The sequence below is a fragment of the Pongo pygmaeus genome, chromosome 9 (genome assembly GCF_028885625.2).
Source record: "Pongo pygmaeus isolate AG05252 chromosome 9, NHGRI_mPonPyg2-v2.0_pri, whole genome shotgun sequence".
NCBI classification, from domain to species: domain Eukaryota; kingdom Metazoa; phylum Chordata; class Mammalia; order Primates; family Hominidae; genus Pongo; species Pongo pygmaeus.
This window is the reverse complement of record NC_072382.2, coordinates 31,070,831-31,093,175: the sequence shown is the minus strand read 5'-3', so window position 1 is coordinate 31,093,175 and position 22,345 is coordinate 31,070,831. Positions and strand designations below refer to the sequence as shown.

General features: G+C 45.1%; 1 protein-coding gene across 4 annotated transcripts in view; it reads left to right on the top strand.

The window, feature by feature from the left end:
* The window catches only part of LDLRAD3 (low density lipoprotein receptor class A domain containing 3), a 287,881-nt gene extending 267,117 nt beyond the window's left edge, over window positions 1-20,764 (top strand). For all 4 annotated transcript variants that reach the window (XM_054439920.2, XM_063671005.1, XM_063671003.1 and 1 more), the window contains 2 exons: window positions 15,686-16,031; window positions 17,756-20,764. In XM_054439920.2, the coding sequence (XP_054295895.1) occupies window positions 15,686-16,031; window positions 17,756-17,993 (584 nt within the window). In that variant the 3' untranslated portion in view covers window positions 17,994-20,764. The remainder of the gene's footprint in view (window positions 1-15,685; window positions 16,032-17,755) is intronic.
* The last annotated feature ends 1,581 nt before the right edge of the window (window positions 20,765-22,345 follow it).

Genomic DNA, 22,345 nt, shown 5'->3' with positions numbered 1-22,345 from the left:
TCCTAAAACGAGCTTTCTAGGTGCTGTGTGGAAAATGGATTGGAGAGGGGCAAGATCAGAAATTGGGAGACCAAGTAAGAGGTTCAAATGATAATCCATGCAACAGATGATGGTAACTTGTCCCATATTATGGAAGCAGAATCAGCAGGACCTGCCCCTGAGTTGGACGTGAATGGAAAAGGAAAGGAAGGAACCAGGTTTAACACTGAGGCCTGCAGCTCCAGTGACTGCCTGGGGTCCCTGGCCTAGGATTGTAATTGCTATTTAATGATGATACTTGTTTTCCCAACTCCCACAAGTGAGGTTTTATTTGCAACAATGGCCTGCCTGAAGCAGATTTTTCTCTCTCCAGTTTTTAGGGTTTGCTTTTCACTGCAATGCTGTTTGTGTGTGATTACACCATACTCACAAACTGATCAAAGCATCTCCGCTCCCTGCATCCTGCTTGAGTTAGCAGTATTCGTTCTGGCCGCTGACTCGGCAGGCTCAATAAACTATTGTATTGTAATTGGCCAAGCCTTATTACTGGACCAGAAACCAACTGACCATTGAGTTCAAAGAATGTCTGCTAAGCATTTAATTTTGCAGCTTCCACCAAACACTACAGGTAAATAGCTACAGTAAGCAATAGAAATAGTAATTCTTTAGAGCCTTCCTTATTCAGCAAATTCCAGGAGGCATGGATAGTCATTTCCAGCATGTGGCCTGCAGGAGCAGCCCAGGATATCATATATAGGAATCTGGGTCTGGCAAAGCCACTCGATGCAGAGGAGACAGATGCCTCAGAGGTTTCCCTTGGGATGGGTAGAATGATGAGATTGATGTCGGTGCAGGTGCATGAGCTCATTACCAAGTCCCACCCCCTTCCCGTGCTGTCTCTCTGGCTTTTGCTGCTTTTGTGGCCTGCAGTAGGAGAGGTAGCAAAGAACTCCTACCCCTCATTTTCACTGCATTCTTCTGTTGACATTTCTGAAGCGATGACACAATTGAGCAGAGTTCTAAAAAGGCCAACTGGGCCCTAGCTCCCAATTACCCTCTCACTGAGTTTTAGTGGCAATGTGAATTCCTATTTAAAAAATGCCATTGCACTCTCTAGCCTGAGCAACAGAGTGAGACCCTGTCTCAAAAAAAAAAAAAAAGCCCTTTTCTATCTTAAACAGCCAATTAAATGCCTTACCCTCCAGCCAGTTCTGCAACTGCCCTGAGCCTGTGTCTTAGCAAAGAGGCCATTAGCCACCCGACTCCCTGGCTTATCACTGGGCCCTTCCTCATCAGATGCAGAGATCAAATTCTGAGGGTGTACAGCAGCTCTTAGCAGGCTTCAAAGAGCTCTGCGACTGCTGGGGGCTTTCCTCCATTCTAAGAAACTCTCTGGGGTGAGCCGCTTAGAAATTAGGGGCCATTGATACCAGTTGGCTGTTCAGTAGCACTTATTGAAAGGATAGAGTACAGCCTTCAGGGAGACTTCCTGCTCCCATTTGCCCAAAGGATGGCAGCGGTTAGGCAGATAGAAAACCTCTTCAGTCTTTTGGAATAAGAATGACTGAAAATTTCCAGGGAAATGTCTACTTCATTCGGTCTTCAGTTTAGAACTTTCTTCTCTTTCTCTCTCTCTCCCTTCCACCCCCCTCTCTCTCCCCCTCGCTCCCCCCCTCCCTCCCTCCCTGTTCCTCTTCCACTCCCCCCCTCCCTCCCTCCCTGTTCCTCTTCCACTCCCCCTCCCCTTGCTTTCTCTCCCTCTCATTTTGAATTTAATCCTCGGGCACTAGTCTCCCAGCTCTCAATGGTCCTGGTTCCCAGCATCCTGGCAGATGGGTCTCCTCTCTCATTTCCCTCTGGCTTGAGGCCAGAATGGCCCCTGCTATGGCCGGTCTGAGGTTGCGCAGCTCCAGTTTTCCTATCACCCTCTTTTCAGTTAATTTTAGCAACTTGAGTTGCCATGGTAATGGTTCAGCGGGGTTTTCATGGCTCTCTTTTGATTCAGTCATTTGCTGGTCTGCCCTTTAAATTAAACTTTTTCAATCCGCATCTAAATTGGGATGGGTGATGTGCTTGGAATAGGAATCTGCAAAGGCTCTCCAGCCCCATGGGATGCTTTTTTTAAATAGGAAAGTCGGGGTGGATGTGGGGATGCCCTTGGTTTACAGTGGCCCAGACAATCCCTTGATGCTTCCAGGCTTGAGAAAATGTGGCTGCCACTGTGGCAGAGGCCATGACAGGAGGCGTGCAGGAGTGAAATGAGCCCCCCAGGGCCACTCCCAACCTGGGAGTGCCACCGGGGTCAGGCCTGCTCCCCGCACCTGAGCACAGGGCCCAGCCAGAATCTGGTCTCTCCAAGTGGACGAATGAAATGTGGACCCAGCCAGACTTCCCTCCATTGCATCACAGCTTGGAGGCTCTGTGTCCCTGTGAATCCCAACTGTTCTCCCTGCCTCCCTCTCAGCAGCGTTTTCTCTTCTCTGCCATTCAGCACTCCCAAGGCCTATTTTAATCTAGTGTGAAGGGTCAGACTCTTCGTCCAGGTAAAAGGAAACTACAGAAGCAAGCTCACAGTCACTTCACTTGGCTCAAATTTAAAACAGTCTTCAGTGTTCATCTAAACTTTGTGGCAGGTACAAGTTGTTCATCCTGATTTTACAGTCCCAATTTTAATCCCACTGTCCCTTCACTAAATGCTTTCAGTAGCCTCTTTTAAACCAGGAGGCTGTGGGGCCCAGTGTTGACAGGATTTAGGCACTAGTCAGGCAAGTTGTTTTAGGCGTGGCTGGCTAGAGAAGGAGGCAGTGAGAGAGGACAGTGGGGGAGAAAGTCGGGGTGAAGAGCTTTGACCTTCATGATGAGGGCGTGGGACTTGACCCTTGGCAAATAGGAAGTCCTGGAAGGGCTGTGAGTGGGGGCAGACCCAGGTCCAGTCTGCGGGGTTGGCCTGGAGTGACTATGTCAAGGCACCATCTTGGCCACTTTGGGAGAGGAGTCTGCCTGCACTGGCCCCACACTTTTGGTCCTACGAGTTGGTGGATCTCTAGATGATTCTGGGAAAGGGTTACATTGTTCCCACCTCATTTGTGAGAAGGAAGATTCTAGAAGGATGAGACTGTTTTTATGCAGTGAACATGTGTTTTCTGTATAAATCTTGAGCTCAGCCAATGCCCGTCAATAACAGTGTGAATATTTCAGCCACGAGGGTGGTTTTCCCTTCCCCAAAACAGATCACTGGGAAAACTGGTTGAGTGGGACCTGCCCTCATACCATGTGTCATCTCTGGGTGTTGGCCAGACAGACCTGGGCTCGTGTCTCAGCTCCATCACTTCCTGGCTGTGTGACCTGGGGCAAATGACCTCACTTCTCTCAGGCTTCTTTTTCTCACCTGTGAGGCTGAATGGAATGATGGCCATGAAGGCATGGAGTCTCATAGGAAAGATGCACAAGCCAAGACTTCACAGGGCCACAGAGTTACAGACACTCTGCCGGCTTCTCGCAGCAAATTTTTACTATTTGGAGCTTTGGGGATTCAGGGATGAGCAAGCAGAATTCAGTTCTGCCCTCAGGGAGTTCTATTCCAGTAGGAAAGAGAGACAATTAAATACAAATAGAATGTACAATGACAGGCAGTGACAGTGCTGTGAAGGTAGACGAGGTGGGTAGGGGGATGGAGAGTGATGTCAGTGGGCCAGAAAGGAGTAGAGTCTTGAATGGAATCGTGAGTGATGCGGATGCCCTGGAAGGTCGTGCTAAGCAGACGGCAAGGGCCCTGTAGCAGGTGCATGCTGGGTGTGTTCCAGAACCACATCAAGGAGGCCAACGGGTCTGCAGCAGCAGCCAGGGAGGAGCAGGAGTGGAAGTCAGAGTAGCAATGGAGACAAGATTATTCAGGGCCTGGAGGCCATGGTAAGGACTTTGGACTTTATTCTGAGTACATGAGAAGCCACTGGAAGGTTTTGAGCTGAGGAGTGACATGAACAGATGAATGTTTTTAGAAGGAGCACCCTGCAGCCATGTGGAAAAGACACCATGGGGAGCCAGAGTGGAGGCAGGTGGAAGGGACAGTGGCTGGGAACAGGGAGGTTATGAAGCACAGGCACCAGGACTGGGGATTGGTTGAGGCTGGTGTGCAGAGTCCCGTTTGGCATCGGATGTGTCTTGTGCTCCCCTTTCGGGCATGCTCATCCTGCCTGCACTGGGACTGGAGCCCAAGAGCCCAGTGTCTGGAGAACAAGAACCCAGTGTGTGCAAAACGAACAGCCCTGCCCTCCAAGATGCCGGAGCTCGTTGGGTCAGGGCCGTTGTGTTCAGATCTGAAATCTCAAGAAGCCATGAATTTGTTCATGGTCGATAAAGCTCCCCCTTGGGAGCCCTGCTTACAGTGATTCTGTATCAGCCCGTTCCCCTAAATTACTCAGAAAGTTTTCTGCACTCTCAAGCTCCAAGTGTGCACACTCAGCATTTCCCCGGGTAATAAAGTTTCACAGGCAGGAGTAGCACCGATGAACTGATTATGCAAGGGGCCGTGACAAACTCGCAGATCCCAAGAACAGAACCAGGGCAGCCTTTGGACTCCTTGTGAATTTCTGCAACATCAGCTCCTGCATGCTCAGTTCTTGACAAATGTCAGACGCGGTAGAGTGTCATACAGCCCCCACGGTGGCATCTCTCACTTCACGCTCAGGAGCTGCTCCCAGTGCTTGGCCATCAGTGATGGTGATGCCGAACCTTAACTGATGTGGCCTGGGACCTGGGCCTCACTGTATCACAAGAAGAGAGGATGGGGCTAAGATAGTTGTCTCTCAGCTTCATCTTCTTCCATTGGCAGCTGCAACACAGAGCTTCCTCCAACAGCCTGCCCAAAGGCCAGGGATTCCCCTTTCTGATTTGTGAGAAGATATCTTCTAGAATGTTGGGAATGCACATATTTGGAATATGGTGTGTGTTCTGTCCATCTCAGCCTAGCACTGAGGTTGAGGAAATAACCACATCCTCTCATGAAGTGTCACAGTGGACATTTGCCTAGTAAAGGTTCTGACAAGTCTTATAATAATAGTAGCTACTGACAATAACTAAAAGGTTTGTCGAATGCTACTTACTCTGTGCCAGACACCACTTTAAACATTTCTATACATATTTTCCCTTTTTATCCAAAAAATAACCCTATGGGGTGGGTTCTATTATCCCATTTTAAAGGTGAGGATTTTGAGACACAGAGAGGCAAAGTAACTTTTCCTAGTCCACACAGCTAGTGAGTGACATGGCTGAGGTTTGAATCTAGACAGTTTGATATCTGTACCTTCCTTCCAAACAGCTACAAAAAAGGAGGGGGGAAGGGGTTTAACTTGTCTAATCCAGTCGTTGTCACACCTGTTTGACCAAGGTACTCTTTTTCATGAAATACCTCTTGCCATCCCACAGAAGACACTTCCAGTATATTGATCAGACTCTAAGATTGAGTCTTCATGGAAGTTACTGGAAAGGGACCCCATTGCAAGAGCAGTACAGTGAGGTGACAGATGTTCAGGATAAGTGGGACAGAGGAGAGGAGGGAGCAGAGAGAAGTATTCAGGATAGCACAATGGATTCTGACATCAGACTCCTGCACCCAAAGACTAGTTGTACCACTTGTTTGCTCTGTGACCTTCTGTAAGTTACTTAACCTCTCTGATAATAAAATGGCACACTTCACAGGATTGTTGTAAAGAAGAAAGGAAATTGTGTATATCAAAGGAAGAGTAGAAGAAGGAGGTTCAGTGCTCACTGCTCAGCATCTAGGTTATCCTCATTTTCTTCTTCAAATGTTCACCTTCCTGTAGTTTTGACTCTGTAAGTGAAGAAATTGTGAATTACCATGTTGACATGTTTCAGAGTTAGTTTACCAATATCAAAAAACACTGTGGAGTACCTGTTGTATTTCACAGATTGCGGTGAGCCCTGAGTGGGGTTCCAAGAAGGAGCAAGCCTGGTCTTTGCCCACCAAGAACTTAATGGTGAGATAGCCACATATGTAAAATGAAATAAAGCCATGGGCTAAGAGCACAGATGCTGGAACCAGACTTCCTGGGTTCCTCTTGGTTTCTCCACTAGCTAGCTCTGATAATAGCTATTAATAATTCCTCAGGTGTACGGAGTACTTGGGCAAGTTCCTTAACCTATGTTCCCATTTCCTCACCTGTGAAATGGTCTACTTCACAGGAGGGTGTATTCGTTTGCTAGGGCTGCCATAACAAATGACCACAAACTTGGCTTTGAAACAACAGAAATTTATTCTCTCACAGTTCTGGAGGCCAGAAGTGCAAATTGAAGGTACTGGCAGGGTTTGTTCTTTCTGGAGGCTCTGAGGGAGAGTCCGTTCCATGCGTCATTCCTAGCTTCTGGGGCCGCTGGCAATTCTTGGTGTTCCTTGGCTTGGTTGGGGCTGCATGATTCCAGTTTCTGCCTTCAACTTCTCATGGCCTTTGCCCTTGTCTCTTTCTGTGTCATCTCCTTCTCTGTCTCTCAGAAAGATACTTATCGTTGGATCTAAAGCTCACTCTAATTCAGAATGAGCTCATCTTGAAACTCTTACCTTAATTGTTATCTGCAAAGACCCTTTTTCCAAATAAGGTCACATTCTGAGGTTCTGGGCGGACATACCTTTGGAGGGACACTACTCAACTCAATACAGATGGTGTAAGGATTAAAAGTGTTAGAATGTGTAAAACACATCAGATATTAATGAGAATAGGGTTAGAACTGCCAGGATAATTATGGTGATGATATTGTTTACTCTTGTTTTTGAGTTCAAAGCAAATATGCGTGGTGGTGATGGTTGTTAGTATTATTAGTATCATTATTTAGTTCAAATCAGGAATGAGGACATGTCACAAGGCAAATGGTGTTCCTCATTCCAACTCTGGACTTTTCCCCATGCCCTCTGGGGGTTGATGCTGGGAAATTAATCACAGGGAACAGTGCTGTCCGTGAACGACAGGCCAAACAGGGTGATGTGAGCCACTGAGGTTCCTTGATCTGAAGAATTTTACAAGAATTACACAGCAACACAGTCCTGGGTAATGTTCAGACTTGTGGGAGTATTGCAAAAAGGCTAGAGTCCGAAGAAGCTACAGGTGGCAAGACTCTCACGGAGGTTTTCTTCCTGGCCTGGGCCTGGATGTGGCCATGAGAATGGGCGTGAGGTTAAGAGGCTGGAGAAACACAGCACAGTAGAAATTGACCATACTTGGTTGCTTGATGTGGACAGAGAAAAAGGAGAATGTTCAAGACAACCCCAAGTGTTCAAACCTGGCAGACCAAATGGCCAGGGAAACATCCAGCATCTAGGAATTCGTTCAAAGAAATAATTACATCAGTGACCAAAGATCACTGGCCCCGTCCCTCATGACCCTCACTGTCTGCCTGAATGGTATTGTAGTATTGTTTGTAATAGCAAAAATGGGGAGCAACCTAAAGGTACTTCAGTAGAGGTTTGGTTAAATAAACTGTAGTTTATCTCTATAGGGGGATACTGTGTGGCTGTTCTTTCACAAAGGTGTGGGTAACAAGGAAAGATGCCCACATGCTGAAGTATCCATATAGCATGAAGAAAAGTACATGTGTGTGCATAAGCATAGGGAGCAGTTTTCAAGGATCTATGCTGTGGGCAGACAGCAAACTATGCCAGTGGGCCAAATCTGACCTGCCACCTGTTTTTGTAAATAAAGTTTGTTTGGGACACAACCACATTCATTCATTGACATATTGTCCATGACAGCTTTTATCTACTTGTGTTGCTCACAAAGCATAAAATATTTACTATCTGGCCCTTGACAGAAAAAGGTTGCCAGCTCCTGGTCTATACCAAACTGTAAACCATGTCTGGTAGAATCCTAATAGGTCTGGGGGAGAGGAGGGGACGTTTTGTCTGCCTTGAACATTTCTATATTACTTTTTTTAAAATAATGAACATGGATTTTTATAATCAGAGATAAAGTTCATTTTGGAAGGGGGAAAAAGACATGCAAGACACACTACCTCATTTCGAGACTTAACTATAAAGCTGTAGTTAACAACACCCTTATTGGCATAAAGATAGTTCTATAGCTCAATCATACAAAATAGGTCGTCTAAGAATAGACTCAGACTTGTATGGTCAATTGATTTTCAGCAAAGGTGCCAAGGTAATTCAATAAGAGAGGATAGGCTTTTCAACAAATGGCGTTAGAAAAATTGGAAAGCTAAATGGGGAGATAAAAAGAACCTTGACCTTTACCTTGCACCATAAACAAAAATTAACTTGCTGTGGATCATGGACATAAATGTAGAGGCTAAAGCTATAAGACTTCTTCTAAGCAATGATTTAGGGGAAGATTCCTTGAATCCAATATAAAAAACACAAACCATTAAGAAGGAATTGATGCAAAGGACTATATAAAAATTTGTTTTGAAACGTTCTCTTCATTGACTAGTCTTAAAAAAGAAAACACCAAAAAGCTCTTTTTAAGACACTGTAAAGAAAATGAAAAGATAAGCCATATACTAGGAGAAAATATTTGCAAAACACATTTGTGATAAAATACTATGTCACAGAACATATAAAATGCCTTACTATCTAGTAATAATGTCAAACCAATTTGAAAATGGACAAAAGATTTGAATGAACACTTCATTAAAGAAGATAAACTGTAGCAAATCAGTACATGAACAGATGCTTACATCATTAGTCTTAGGAAATGCTAATTAAAACCTCAATAAGAAGTTTTAAGTGGTATCAATAAGATACCACTAAATACCTATTAAGATGGCTAAAATTAAAAAGACTGGTATTACTAAGTGCTGGTGAGGACACAGGATGACTGAGAGTTTCATACATTGCTGCTGGTGGGGATGGGAAATGCTATAGCAACTTTGGAGAACAGTGGGAAAATTTCTTGTAAAGTTAAACATATGCTTCCCATATGACCCAGAAATCTCTCAGCCCTATGTATGCCCAAGAAATATGAAAATATATGTTAGCACAAAGACCAGCATTCCTGAAACTGGAAACAGCCCAGTACCCTCCCTCATTTGGGGAATCAAACAAATTGTGATACATCCATGCAACTGAATACTACTCAGGGACAAAAAGGAATGAAATATTAACGCTTAAAGAAACATGGATGAATTTCAAAAGCAGTGTGCTGAGTGAAAGAAGCCAGATGGAATAGAATATAAAAAACACAAACCATTAAGAAAGAATTGATGCAAAGGACTATGTAAAAATTTGTTTTTACATACTGTAGGATACTGCATACTGTAGGATTCCATTTATATGGCTTTCTGGAAAAATGTGAATCTATTTGGACAGAAAACAGACCCCTGGTTTCCAGAGGCTTGGAATGAGGGGAGAAGATTGACCACAACAAGCACAAAATACCTTTTGTGGGGGATGGAAAGGGTCTATATCTTGATTGTGGAAGAGGACATGTGACTGTTTCATTTTGTCAGAATTCATCTAACGGCGTGTTTTTAAAGGGCAAATTTTATTATGCCTAAGGTATACCTCAATAAATCTAACTTTTAGAATATATAATCTGGAGGAAAAACAGACTGAAAAAAATACTTTAAAAAAATTGCAAGGTAGGAGTTTTTCAAAGGGATGAGGAAGAGTCAGTTTGAAGGGCAATGAATATTCCAGAACAGGAGTTCTGGACTTAGGAAGTCAGGCTGGGCCAGGCATGGTGGCTCACACCTGTAGTCCAGCACTTTGGGATGCTGAGGTGGGTGGATCACTTGAGGTCAGGAGTTCGAGACTGGCCTGGCCATCATAGTGAAACCCCATCTCTACTAAATATATAAAATTAGCCATGCATGGTGGGTGTCATGTGCTTATAATCCCAGTTACTCATGAGGCTGAGGCAGGAGAATCACTTGAACCCAGGTGGAGGTTACAGTGAGCCAAGATTGTGCAGTAGCCAAGACTGTGCCACTGCACTCCAGCCTGGGAGACAGAGTGAGACTCCGTCTCAAAAAAAAAAAGAGGTCAGGCTGGAGGCATTGGAAGCTGTCCTCAGGGAGTCATGAGTCAGTAAGGGGTCTCCAAGTGAGCATGAGACAGTCAGGCCTGAACCCCAAGAAGCACCTACAGGGAGAGAAGAACAGGAAACAATAAAGAGACTGAGCCAGGTGCAGTGGCACATGCTGCAATCCCAGCTACTCAGAGGCTTAGGTGGCAGGATCGCTTGAGCCTAGGAGTTCAAGACCAGCCTGGGCAGCATAGCAAGACCCTATGTCTAAAAATAAAAATAAAGAAACTGACATGCACCATCAGCCTGGGCAAGTCTAAAGGAAGAAGACAGAGTGCTTATTTTTTTAATAGATAATACAGAACAAATGCTACAAAGTAGGAAGGAGTAAACAATAAAAAGTAAATCTCCCTCTCCACCAGCATCTATTCCCCTTCCTGGAAGCTCCCAGTGTTACTAGTTATATTGTGTCTTTCCAGATATATTCTATACATTCTCTACTGAACTTTGCTTTTTTCCCCTTATTGATATATCTTTCTGATTGTTCCATATCAGTATATGTAGAGGTTCCCTAATTGTAAAAATAGGTACAAGATTGTACGGATACACCATAATTTATTTAGCCAGGCTGCAATTGATAAACATTTGGATTGTTTCTGATATATCTTGCTGTTATGAACCATGCTTTCATGAATGCTTATTTTGTTTGTTGGTTTTTTAGAGACAGGGTCTCGCTCTGTCACTCAGGCTGGAGCATAGTGGCACGACCATAGCTCGCTGCAGCCTCAAACTCCTGGGTTCAAGTGATCTTCCTTCTTAGCCTCCTGAGTAGCTGGGACTACAGGCACATGCCACTACGCCCAGCTAATTTACTAAATTATTACATTTTTATTTTTTGTAGAGACAGGGTCTCCCTATGTTGCCCAGGCTGGTCTCGAACTCCTGGGCTCAAGCCGTCCTCCCTACTTTCACCTCCCAAAGAGCTGGGTTTACAGATATGAGTCACCATGCCTGGCCAGTCTCAAAGAATATGCACATTTTTATATTAATATATATTATTAGCTCCTCCACCACCCTGGATTGGTACTGACTTACCCTCCCACTAGCCATGCCTGCATATATACCAGGCATGAATATACCTGTTTGCCTGAGACCTGGCCAGCAGGATATGAGCTCAAACTTCGCTTTTGCCAATCTGATAGGCAAAAAATGGTATCCAGTAGGAAATTTAATTTGCATCTGGAGGAGGGGATTTTTTTGGAAGTGAAGGAACACCAAGTCACAAGTGTCAGCTGCTTGAGTGCCTTCACTGGTCCAGACAGCACCTCTGAGTGAATTAGTTAAAGGTACTCCTCCTCAAGACACTTGGCTGCCATCTGCTAGAGGGCTGTCATGATAACTAAACAAATATGTAATGACTTTGAGGTGAAGAGCACCCTGGAGTTGTACAAAACACAGCCTGCTTCTCCACAGGCGGCCGTGGAGCTACTGGCAGTCTTGATAGAACAGCAGTTTCTAGGTAGTGACCAGATTGCCTGGAAGTAGTACAGTAGAAGCGGCACGTACAGGACAAGAATTCAAGATGCTTGACAGTGGAGCACAAGGGCATTAGCTTGAGGGACAGCCAGAATAAATGGAAACTTCATTATCCATGGATTATGCACTTGGAACTTAGGTCCCAGGCAACTCTGATATTAGTAATTTGGCCAGCAGACTCATTAAGCTCTTAAGAAAAGTGGGCCTAATTAATGAATTAACACAAGATGACATTTTACACACAGCAAAAACGAGAGCAGGCACCACTGAGTTATGCAACATCATAATTTCTCAGGCAAATGTGATCGCTGTGTCTCGCCTGCCGAAGTGAAGAGAGATCTGAAGAGAGCCTGCTTTCGGAGACATAAGTGAGACCATTAAGTTCCACAGGCATTTTATATCCCATGTATTTTAAAGGGCTCCCACTTGTATTCTTAAAACCTCACGTGTTTACACAGAAGTCAGCGTTTTAAAATCTCTGGACCATTTGTTTTCTGTGTGACAGTTTACCCACTTTCCTCCTTTAAGAAATACATTTCACTGGCCAGGAGTGGTGAATCACGCCTGTAATCCCAACACTTTGGAAGGCAGAGATGGATAGATTACTTGAGCCCAGGAGTTCAAGACCAGCCTGGGCAACATAGGGAGACTCCGTCTTTACAAAATATGCGAACGTTAACTAGGTTGTGTGGCGCACCCTTGTAGTCCCAGCCACTGAGACGGGAAGGTGGCTCAAGCCCAGGAGGTTGAAGCTGTTGAACCAAGATCGCACCACTGCACTCCAGCTTGGGCAACAGAGTGAGACCTTGTCTCAAAAAACACATATTAAAAATTAAAAAGGAATAAAAAATTAAAAAATACATCTCACCGGATTGGAACTCAGTCTGTTCATATCTTCTCCCCAACCCAACCCCATCCCCCAGAGGTGGCTCCCCCAGCTTTCTACCCCTAGTTGCGAGAAGTTGGTGAGGATAATGGTAAGAACAGCAACACTAAAATCTAGTGTTCATTAGTGAGGGATGATGAAAAATTCTGGAGCTGGATAGTGGTGATGGATGCACAATAACATGTATGAACGTTAATAATGTGTATGAATGTTAAGCGCCACTGAACTGTGCACTTTAAAATGGTTACAGTGGTAAATTTTATGTTATGTCTATTTTATCATTATTATATAATTATATATTCTGTAATTATATAATAATTATTATTTTGTTGTGGTGGTGGTTGTTACAAAAAAGAACTAGCCTTACTGAGGCAAACCCTTGCCAGGCACTGTGCTCAGCACTTGTGTATATATTATACTCTACCATCTGGATAGTCCAGGGAGACACGGATACTGTTGTTTACCCAGGACCACCACCATTTCACAGACAAGGAGGGTGAGGCTTCTAAGAGTTAAATGACTCACTTGAGCTCAACCAGCTAGAAGCAGTGGCTCCAGGATTCCCCCAAGGCTCCTAACTCTGCAGCTCTCCCTGCTAGATAATAAAATAAAGAAGTTATTTTAGTTTAAGCCAGAATTCTGAAACATACACATACACAAGCCTCCACCCGGCTTCTAACTATCTAACTGAGAACAGACAAAACTCCAAAACTCCAATAGAATCCTTGAATGACAGCTAATTGTCTCCAGAAAAAATCCAGAATTGCCTCCCTCCCTTAACTGTAGTGCAACATGATTCTGTTTTTCTGCTGGGCCCCTATTTGCTTCTTTCTGTGCAATGAATCATTGAAAGAGTGACCACCAGGGACTTGGAGAATCTTTGTAGCTTTTAGTCTATGTTTGGGTGTGGCTGGAGAAACAAATCAACACACAGAGCTGGACCTTGAAGGGGAAGGTCATCATTTGTCTCAGATTGGGATCATCTGAGGAATCAGAAAATGTTTATATCAGAAAAGAAGAGAAATCAATGTGTTTCGCAGTTTGTGGTTTTTTGAAGGAGGAACATCTAGATTCTAGTCCTGTTCCTCTGCCTACTTCTTAGGTGATGTTAGACAAAATAATTCACCTCTCTGAGTCAATTTGCTTTTCTGAAAAATAGCAATAATAACAGCACTCATTTTACTAGGGCGTGTGAATAAACAGATTTTTCTCCCATTGAGTGGCGGGTATTTATTGAGTGCCTACTATGTGCCAGGCACCATCCTACTCTCTGGGGATACAGCAGTGAACAAAACAGACGCACAGCTAGTGATGAGGGATGGAGTAAAGCCCTTAGCCGATGCCAGGACAGAGGACATGAGTCACCTGTAGTCGCTGACGCTGCTCCTATTTCGTGGCTACATTTTGACCCCTGTGGACCCACTGAAACCTCCTCACTGCCTCACAGGTGGAACAAGGACAGGGTCGTGGCCACCAAGTTTACTCACTTGAGCTGCATTTAGATTATTCTTCCAGCTAGGCCATGACAGTAGGTAGTGGCAGCTCTCTGTAAAGATGAGGGGTCCCCAGCTTGGACCCCTGGTTTCCTCCGCCTGCCTGGACCTTACAGTGGTGGCCAGGTGTGTCCTGCTGACTGGGAAGCTCCTTACCTGAGTGCTTGAAGTATGGCTCCTTAGCATGTGTGGAGGGAAGGCTATTATGATAGCAACCTGCAGGGGTGGGATGTGTACCAGACCTTCACCCTGGAACTCCCGAGGAAGTGCCTGCAGATTGCCTGGCAGGTCTTATTCAGGTGATGTAGAGCAGAACGCTGGGGCCAAGTTCTGAAGTCAGACCCCTGGACTCAACTCACGCACAGCTCCTTACCTCCAAACTGTGTGGCCTTGGTCAGGGGAACTGACTTCTCTGAGCTTCATTTTCTTCATCTAAAATAAAAAGGAGAATCACACCACCTACCCCATGGAGTTGTTATGAGGCAGGGAGATGTGATATAAAGCATGTACTTAGCCAGGCACAGTGGCTCACGCCTGTAATCCCAGCACTTTGGGAGGCCGAGGCAGTTGGATCACTTGAGGTCAGGAGTTCGAGACCAGCCTGGCCAACATGGTCGAAACCCCATCTCTAAAACACTAAAAGTAGCTGAGCATGGTGGCGCGCACCTGTAGTCCCAGCTACTTGGGAGGCTGAGGTGAGAGAATTGCTTGAACCCAGGAGGCGGAGGTTGAGTTCACTGAGATTGTGCCACTGCACTCCAGCCTGGGTGACAGAGCGAGACCCTGTCTCAAATAAATAAATAAATAAATAATCAATCATATACTTGTATGTACCGAACACATGCACTTAAAGAGCACAGCATATAGCTATGTTCAGGGGCCTGATGAGTATTGACTCATTTCAGGCTCACAGAAGCCCCAAGAACTGGGCACTATTACATCTCCATTTTGCAGCCCAAAGAGGGTAGCACTTCCAAAGGGCACACAGCAAGCAAGTTTTGAGGGGCTGGGATTTGAGCCCAGGAGTTCCTGCTGTTAGCCTGGGCTGTGCTGGCTCTCCATCCCAAAAGCTCCATGTGAAGCCTGGCGTGAAATAAATGATCTGCAAGTATGAGGACCCCAGAGGTACTACCTGTGTTCCTGAGGTGTGTTATGTTATAAATTTCTACTAAAGAACGGATTTCTGCCACAAGAATGCTCACTCCTGTTCCGTGGATAGCATATGATACTTTTAAAACAACTTAATTGAGATTTTATTTGCAGTACTTAAAATTTGTCCATTTTAAGTGTACGGTTCAGTGATTTTGCGGGGGGAAATTTACCATTTGTGCAACCATCACCGTAAACCAGTTTCGGGACATTCCCATCACCCCAACAGGATTCCTCATGCCCATTGACTGTTAATCCCCATTCTCTTTCCCACTCCAGGCAACCACTAATCTACTTTCTGCCTCTGTAAAATTGCCTTTCCTGGAAATTTCGTATAAACAGAATCATACAATATGTGATCTTTTGTGTCTGGCTTAGTTCACTGCATCATGTTTTTGAGGTCCATCCATGCAGTAGCATGTATCAGTATTTATTAACTTTTTGTGGCTGAATAATATTCCATTAGGTGGATGTACCACATTTTGTTTATCCGTTCATCGGTTGGTGGACATTTGGGCGGTTTCCACTTTTTGGCTATTGTGAATAGGGCTACTGTGAACATTCGCGTGCAAGTTCTGGGGCTGCTGTTGAAACACAAAGATTAGCCAAACTGGTAACCTTCTCTCTTTTCTCTCCTCTCTTGGGTTTCTCAGAACCCGGCAGCGGGCAGGTGTTTGTGACTTCAGAGAACCAGCTTGTGTATTACCCCAGCATCACCTATGCCATCATCGGCAGCTCCGTCATTTTCGTGCTGGTGGTGGCCCTGCTGGCACTGGTCTTGCACCACCAGCGGAAGCGGAACAACCTCATGACGCTGCCCGTGCACCGGCTGCAGCACCCTGTGCTGCTGTCCCGCCTGGTGGTCCTGGACCACCCCCACCACTGCAACGTCACCTACAACGTCAATAATGGCATCCAGTATGTGGCCAGCCAGGCGGAGCAGAATGCGTCGGAAGTAGGCTCCCCACCCTCCTACTCTGAGGCCTTGCTGGACCAGAGGTGTGTGCTGGATGGAAGAGATTGAGGCGGGAGAGGTCATCCATTGCGGGGAGGGGAATAGGTGCACACACTGAGGTTCCTAGGTCTTGCCAAGAGCCTGGCTTCAGCTGCTATAGGCAGTGGCAGCATCTGACATTTGCCAAGTCCTTGCAAAATTCTCTACATGTATCACCTCATTTAATCCTCTTAGCGCCTCACTGAGGGAGGAAACTGATAGGAATGTTCCAAAACTGGATTATGGTGATAGTTGCACAAATCAGGAAATTTCCAAATTCTACAGATGAGGAAACTGAGGCTCTGGGATGTTAAATGACTTGTCTGAGGAACATGCAGTTAGGATCCTGGCCTGCTCCTCCTGGGAATGTCACACTGGTCCATGTTCTGGCCACAGACTAGCTCTGAGCCTCACCTGCTACTGCAGAGCAGTGCCCAGTACCTGTGAGAGGTTTGGTTAATATCTGTCAAATGAATGGATGAATGAAGAAGTGAATGAATGAGAGAATCAGTGAGTTCCTTAAGTTTGCTTGGCTTCACCTATAAAATAAAGGAGGTGGAAAGGAGCACTTTCAAGCTTTTTTAAGCAGTACCACATTGCAAATGGAATTGTACAAGAACCCCTAGTATGTATAAAGCCAGGAAGCAGAGTTCTGTAGTTGAAGCAAGTAGTGGGCCCGTTTCCTGATGAGCATCCCTCTTCCTCAAGCTCTGCCATGTGTGGCATTAGACATTTTGCAGGCCATGTTCTGATGGTGACTGGGCTCTTCCTTGGACCCTCTTCTATGGCAGCTCTTACATTATTTAATCTTCGTTTTCCTTCCTCATAGAAGGTGAATAAAGTTTCAGAGGTCAGGGGAGAGGATGGCACTTAAGGATCTCTTTGCAAATAAGTGTAAGAATTCAGGACCTTCCTCACCTAATAAAGATCCCACTCATAACCTCTTCATTTGGACCATCCAGCATAGGGTAAGGTTAAAATTGCTGAATCTGGAAACAGAATGTGTGGGTTCAAATCCCAGCATTGCTGTTTACCAGTTATTTCTGATCCTGGGCCAGACATTGAATGTCCCTGTGCCTCAGTTTCCTCACTAGAGCAACAGGCATGAAAGTAATGCCCACCTCCCAGCATTCTTGTGAGCATTAAATAAGGTAAGGAATGTAAGGGGCATGGCAAAGTGCCTGGCTCATGAGAAGCCTTCAGTAAATGAGAGCTAGAAAATAAAATGTCTTTTCTGTTAAATTCATTCCTTTTAAGCCCCTTCTGCCGATACAGAACGAGGTGTTGAGAGGATGTCCTCTCACCCCAGTTCATAGCCAGGAAGAGTTGGCTTTCAATAGAAATGCCAATTCCATGTTCCCAGAGGCCCAGTCAAGATACCAGCCCAGCCTCTTGGCCACAGGGCTTTTGGCTGATGGAGCAGAGTGGCAATGCCAAACCACCCAGGTTGAGCCAAGGGACTTGGTGGGCGACCTCATTCTGGTTCTACCCAGAGGATGTGGTTTTGGCACCGTCTGGTCAACACGAACCAGCCAGAACACACTGGCCTTTTCTGTTCCGCTGTGGTTCCTGGTCCTTGAATTAATTGTCTTTGTACTTGGAGGGAAAATCTCATTCGCACTGGAAACACTGTCTCAGAAATGGGCTGAAGTTGGCTTATCTTGGCCCTAATGTGTTCTCTTCTCTTCCTGTCTCCATTGCCCCTGCCCCCCTGCTGTCCCCATCACAGGCCTGCGTGGTATGACCTTCCTCCACCGCCCTACTCTTCTGACACGGAATCTCTGAATCAAGCCGACCTGCCCCCCTACCGCTCCCGGTCCGGGAGTGCCAACAGTGCCAGCTCCCAGGCAGCCAGCAGCCTCCTGAGCGTGGAAGACACCAGCCACAGCCCGGGGCAGCCTGGCCCCCAGGAGGGCACTGCTGAGCCCAGGGACTCTGAGCCTAGCCAGGGCACTGAAGAAGTATAAGTCCCAGTTATTCCAAAGTCCATATGGGTTAATCTGCTCTGACTTGTTGCCGTTCTAACAATTTGTGCTCATGGGAAGCTCTTTAAGCACCTGTAAGGGTGTCTCAAGTTACAGTTTGGGATATTAGCTATCTCTGCATTCGCCTCCTCCCCCAGAATTCAGAGATGTTTTTCTGGCCTCTCAGTTGACATGATCTGTTGTGCATCTTTTCTGTGAGGTCACTCTTCCCTTGGGACCCGAGATCACACCCTCACTTTTCACATTATTCTGTTTCTGTTGGAGAGACAGCATATAAAACAGTATTGAAATAGGCTGGGAGAGAGCAATGTTTCTGTGCTGTATTGGATGCTCAGAAGTGCAGGAGACGCTGGACCCAATTCTCTCTGCTGGGTAGTTACCTTATAGCATTTGGGGATTTGGGTTAGATGATCTAACCAGGAGGCCATCATTGGATGGTCACCTCCCCCCAAAAAAATCCAGTTGAGCATCAAAACCTGCCTTGCACAATCCTATATGTTGCCCCCAGTTCAGCAGAGTCAGTGGCCAAAGAAAACTTTGCACGTGAGTAACACCCTTCAGCAGTCTCAACGTTATTTTGGTTTTGTGAAGGACTCTGAAACCATCTACCCTGTATAAATTCTGGCTTTAGAAATTTGCCCAAGAATGCTCATTCTGAGAGCTTTCCCCAGCAGCGTATATCATCAACCTCATCCTAAAATAGGCAGGGAGCCCCTCCCATGAGTTTATCCAAGTTCTCAGCTCCTAAAATGCAGGCTCCCAAGAGTCTACACCTGCCCTGGCTCTACAGCCACTTAACCTGGTTTCTGGACTGTCACCCTCCCAGCTGACCTGCCTGTAGCCAAGGAATGAGGACCTAACTTAAGTTGGCCCAAAGTCTGACCTGGCTCTGTGTCCCTGTGGCCCACACCCAGCCTGTCTTGCTCATTCATGCAGCCTCAACACTGGCCTCCAAAGTTCCCTTAACACTTGCAAAGTCCTTTTTACCTGTGCGTTTGGACTTGAGGACACTGGTTTCTGTCACAGGTGAGAGCCATGTTCAATACCTCCAGCAAGCTCTCCTGGCTCCCTGCACCTGTGCACGCTCCTCTTCCCAAGGTCCCAATACCAGCACCTCTAGTTAGAGTTAGGGTCAGGGTCAGGCCTCTCCCAACATCCCAGTAGTTTCTCCTCTGAGACACATGGGCAAGAGACAGTTTGGAGTCAAGATTTTCCATTTGGATTTATTTTAAATCTTTTAGAAATGCATTTGAAACAGTGTGTTTGTTTTTTCCCTTCTAGTTAAGGGACTATTTATATGTGTATAGGAAAGCTGTCTCTTTTTTTGTTTTTCCTTTAACAAGGTCCAAAGAAAGATGCAAAAGGAGATCACACCCTTGCCCCGCTGAGCCCCGTGATAACAAGTCACTCCAGACTAACCTGTGTGCCAGACATTTGTGCATTGTTGCACTTTGAGGTTATTATTTATCGAGTTCTTGAAGGAAGCAGAAAGAGGGACTCCACTCTCCCTCCGTGTATAGTCTCTATGTTTGTGCTAGTTTTTCTCTTTCTTTCTCTGTGTCCAGCCAGCCACAGGGCCTGCCTCCTGCAGGAATAAGGGGTAAAACATTAGGTGTTATTTGGCAAGAAACCACACTGACTGATGAGGGGTAAAATGGAACCAGGTAGAGCCACTCCAGGCAGCTGTCACCCATTCAGAACTTCTTTCCGCAGCTGAAGAAATGTTCAGTAACCTGTTTGATGCTAATTAAAACAGAGCCTGCAGAAGTGGGGCTGAAGTGGCATTCAGTGATCCTGTTCTGTAGACTTTTCTTTCTTTTTTTAAGTAAATCCAAAGGATGTTACAGGAAAGCTAGCCACTGATATTTTGTTTTGTTTTAAAAAAAAAAAAAAGAAAAGAAAAAAAAGAAAGAAAAAGAAAAAGGGAAAGGAACCTAGCTGCCTGTATCTTTCATTTTTAAAATAGCACTTGAGTTATTTTCTGAGTAATCCAATAAAGAACTTTTGATGACAGCCAGAATGTGTTAGAACTCTGGCTGAACATTTCATCTCCTGTGAGTCAGAAGGGCTTTATTTCTCCCTTTGATGGGGCCCCTTCTTCTTTCTGGTGCTCTGGAAGTTGTTTAGAGGAAAGAATTCTAATTTTAATTAATTGCGCAGTGAGTTAATCTCACTCGCTTTTCTGCTTCCAGGCATCTTAGGAAAAACAAATGGTTTTAGTAGATAAGGGATGCCTACTAATGTTGTTTTTTTTTAAAGCAAACAGGGACATTTTTATTATAGATTTGATTTTTTTAATGAATGTTTTTAAAAATATATAAATAGGACACCAAAGCGGCAGGGGTTTTTTTTTGGGGGGGGGGGGGCGGGGTGGGGTTTATTTTCCAACTCAAGATGGCACATTAGTGGCCAGCAATATTTTTTAACTCATTCCAACCAGGAAGCTTTTTTATACATTGCCTAAATCTACGCCAACCAGAAAATAGTCTCATCTCTTTTTTTCTCAAATGAGATCAGTGTTTTATTTTGGCATTAAATTAGTTACACTGTGATGGCTGGCCTATTACCTGACTCAGCTCCCTCTACCTTGAAATTGACATTTTTAAAAAATGCAACTAAGTGGTTAATAGTGTGTGATGCTCAAAGTTAATGTAAACTGGAAAGGTTGTGTGTTGTTGCTTTTTGTTTTTTGGTTAGGCTTGGTTTTGTTTTTTAATTTTTATACTTTATAATAAATTTGCAGTTTCATTCTTTCTGTTTGTACAAATGGTTCTTGACCCACTCATTTCCCTTATAGCAATATAAACAGTGGACAGTCACTTCTGTCATAGCTTTTGCAATGAATTTATGCCAAATAAAATGAGAAAAAGGAAGAATATGTTGGTGGGACCTCAAAATGTGATGGATGCTTCAGGATTCCACAGCTGATATGATTGGAATACAGAGGCAAAGTTGTGGACACCAGTTAATGTAATGGGCCCTGGGAAATCATATTGGAAGATGGGTGTTTCTGCCTTTGCTACAGCATTGTTCAAGGGAAAAGGACAAGTGGCTGTGATAACTGTAACAGATTCTGACCACATATTCAGGAGCACACTATAGCTCTTGCATAGGTGGGCTAGTAATTAGTTTCAAAACACAAATGGCTCAGATTGTCCCCACCAATGATGGGAACATCTTTATGCTTCTTTAAGTCTCGTTTTGGAGCCACATGTTGGCCAATGCAGCAGGGACATCTGCCTGGGAAGGAGGTTAGGATGCCCCATAGGTCACCAGCACCACCATCATGAACAGGGGCAGTAACTCCAGCCCTGGCCAAAATGAAATCCACATGGAAATCCAAATGCAGGACCCACAGTACCAAGATTTGGATCATGTATTGTTCCTAGATTCCTCAAATGAAGACTGGGCTCTCAGGCAGGTGTATCCCAAATATATGCTATGTCATGTCCTGCCCCAAGTGGTGTAGAGTAGGCTTTCTCAAGCCCCAAAGATTTGTCAGGTTACTCATTTCATCATCCCTCGAGGTACCTTATGAATACCTTTTTTTTTCTTTTTTTTGAGATGGAGTCTTGCTCTGTCGCCCAGGCTGGAGTGCAGTGGTGTGATCTCGGCTCACTGCAAGCTTCGCCTCCCGGGTTCAAGCCATTCGCCTGCCTCAGCCTCCCAAGTAGCTGGGACTACAGGCGCCCACTACCACGCCCGGCTAATTTTTTTTTTTTTTTTTTTTTTTTTTTTTTGCATTTTTAGTAGAGACGGGATTTCACGGTGTTAGCCAGGATGGTCTTGATCTCCTGGCCTCGTGATCCGCCCACCTCGGCCTCCCAAAGTGCTGGGATTACAGGCGTGAGCTGCCATGCCCAGCCATGAATACCATTTTTATGGATGCCAAGATGAGCATTTTTTATGGATGCTAGTGCTTGGCAATGATTGTAAAATACTCAGCTAGAGCAGGGGTTGATAAACTTTCTCTAAAGGGCCAGAGAGTAAATAGTTTTGGCTTTGTGGCCATGTGGTTTCTGTAGCAACTGCAAAAGCAGCCATAGACAATACAAAATTGAATGGATGTGGCTGTGTTCCAAGAAAACTATTTACAAAAACAGGCTACTGGTGGGATTTGACCTGTGGCCTGTGGTTTGTCAGTAATCTAAAGGATCACTTCCACATTGGGTTCACAGATCTAAAGCTAAGGACACTGAAGAGAAGAAACAGTTGTGTTAATGGCTTGGAGTACTAGAACCCTTGACATGGCACCAATCTCAAAAAATTAAAAATAGGCCAGGTGCAGTGGCTCACGCCTGTAATCCCAGCACTTTGGGAGGCCAAGGTGGGCG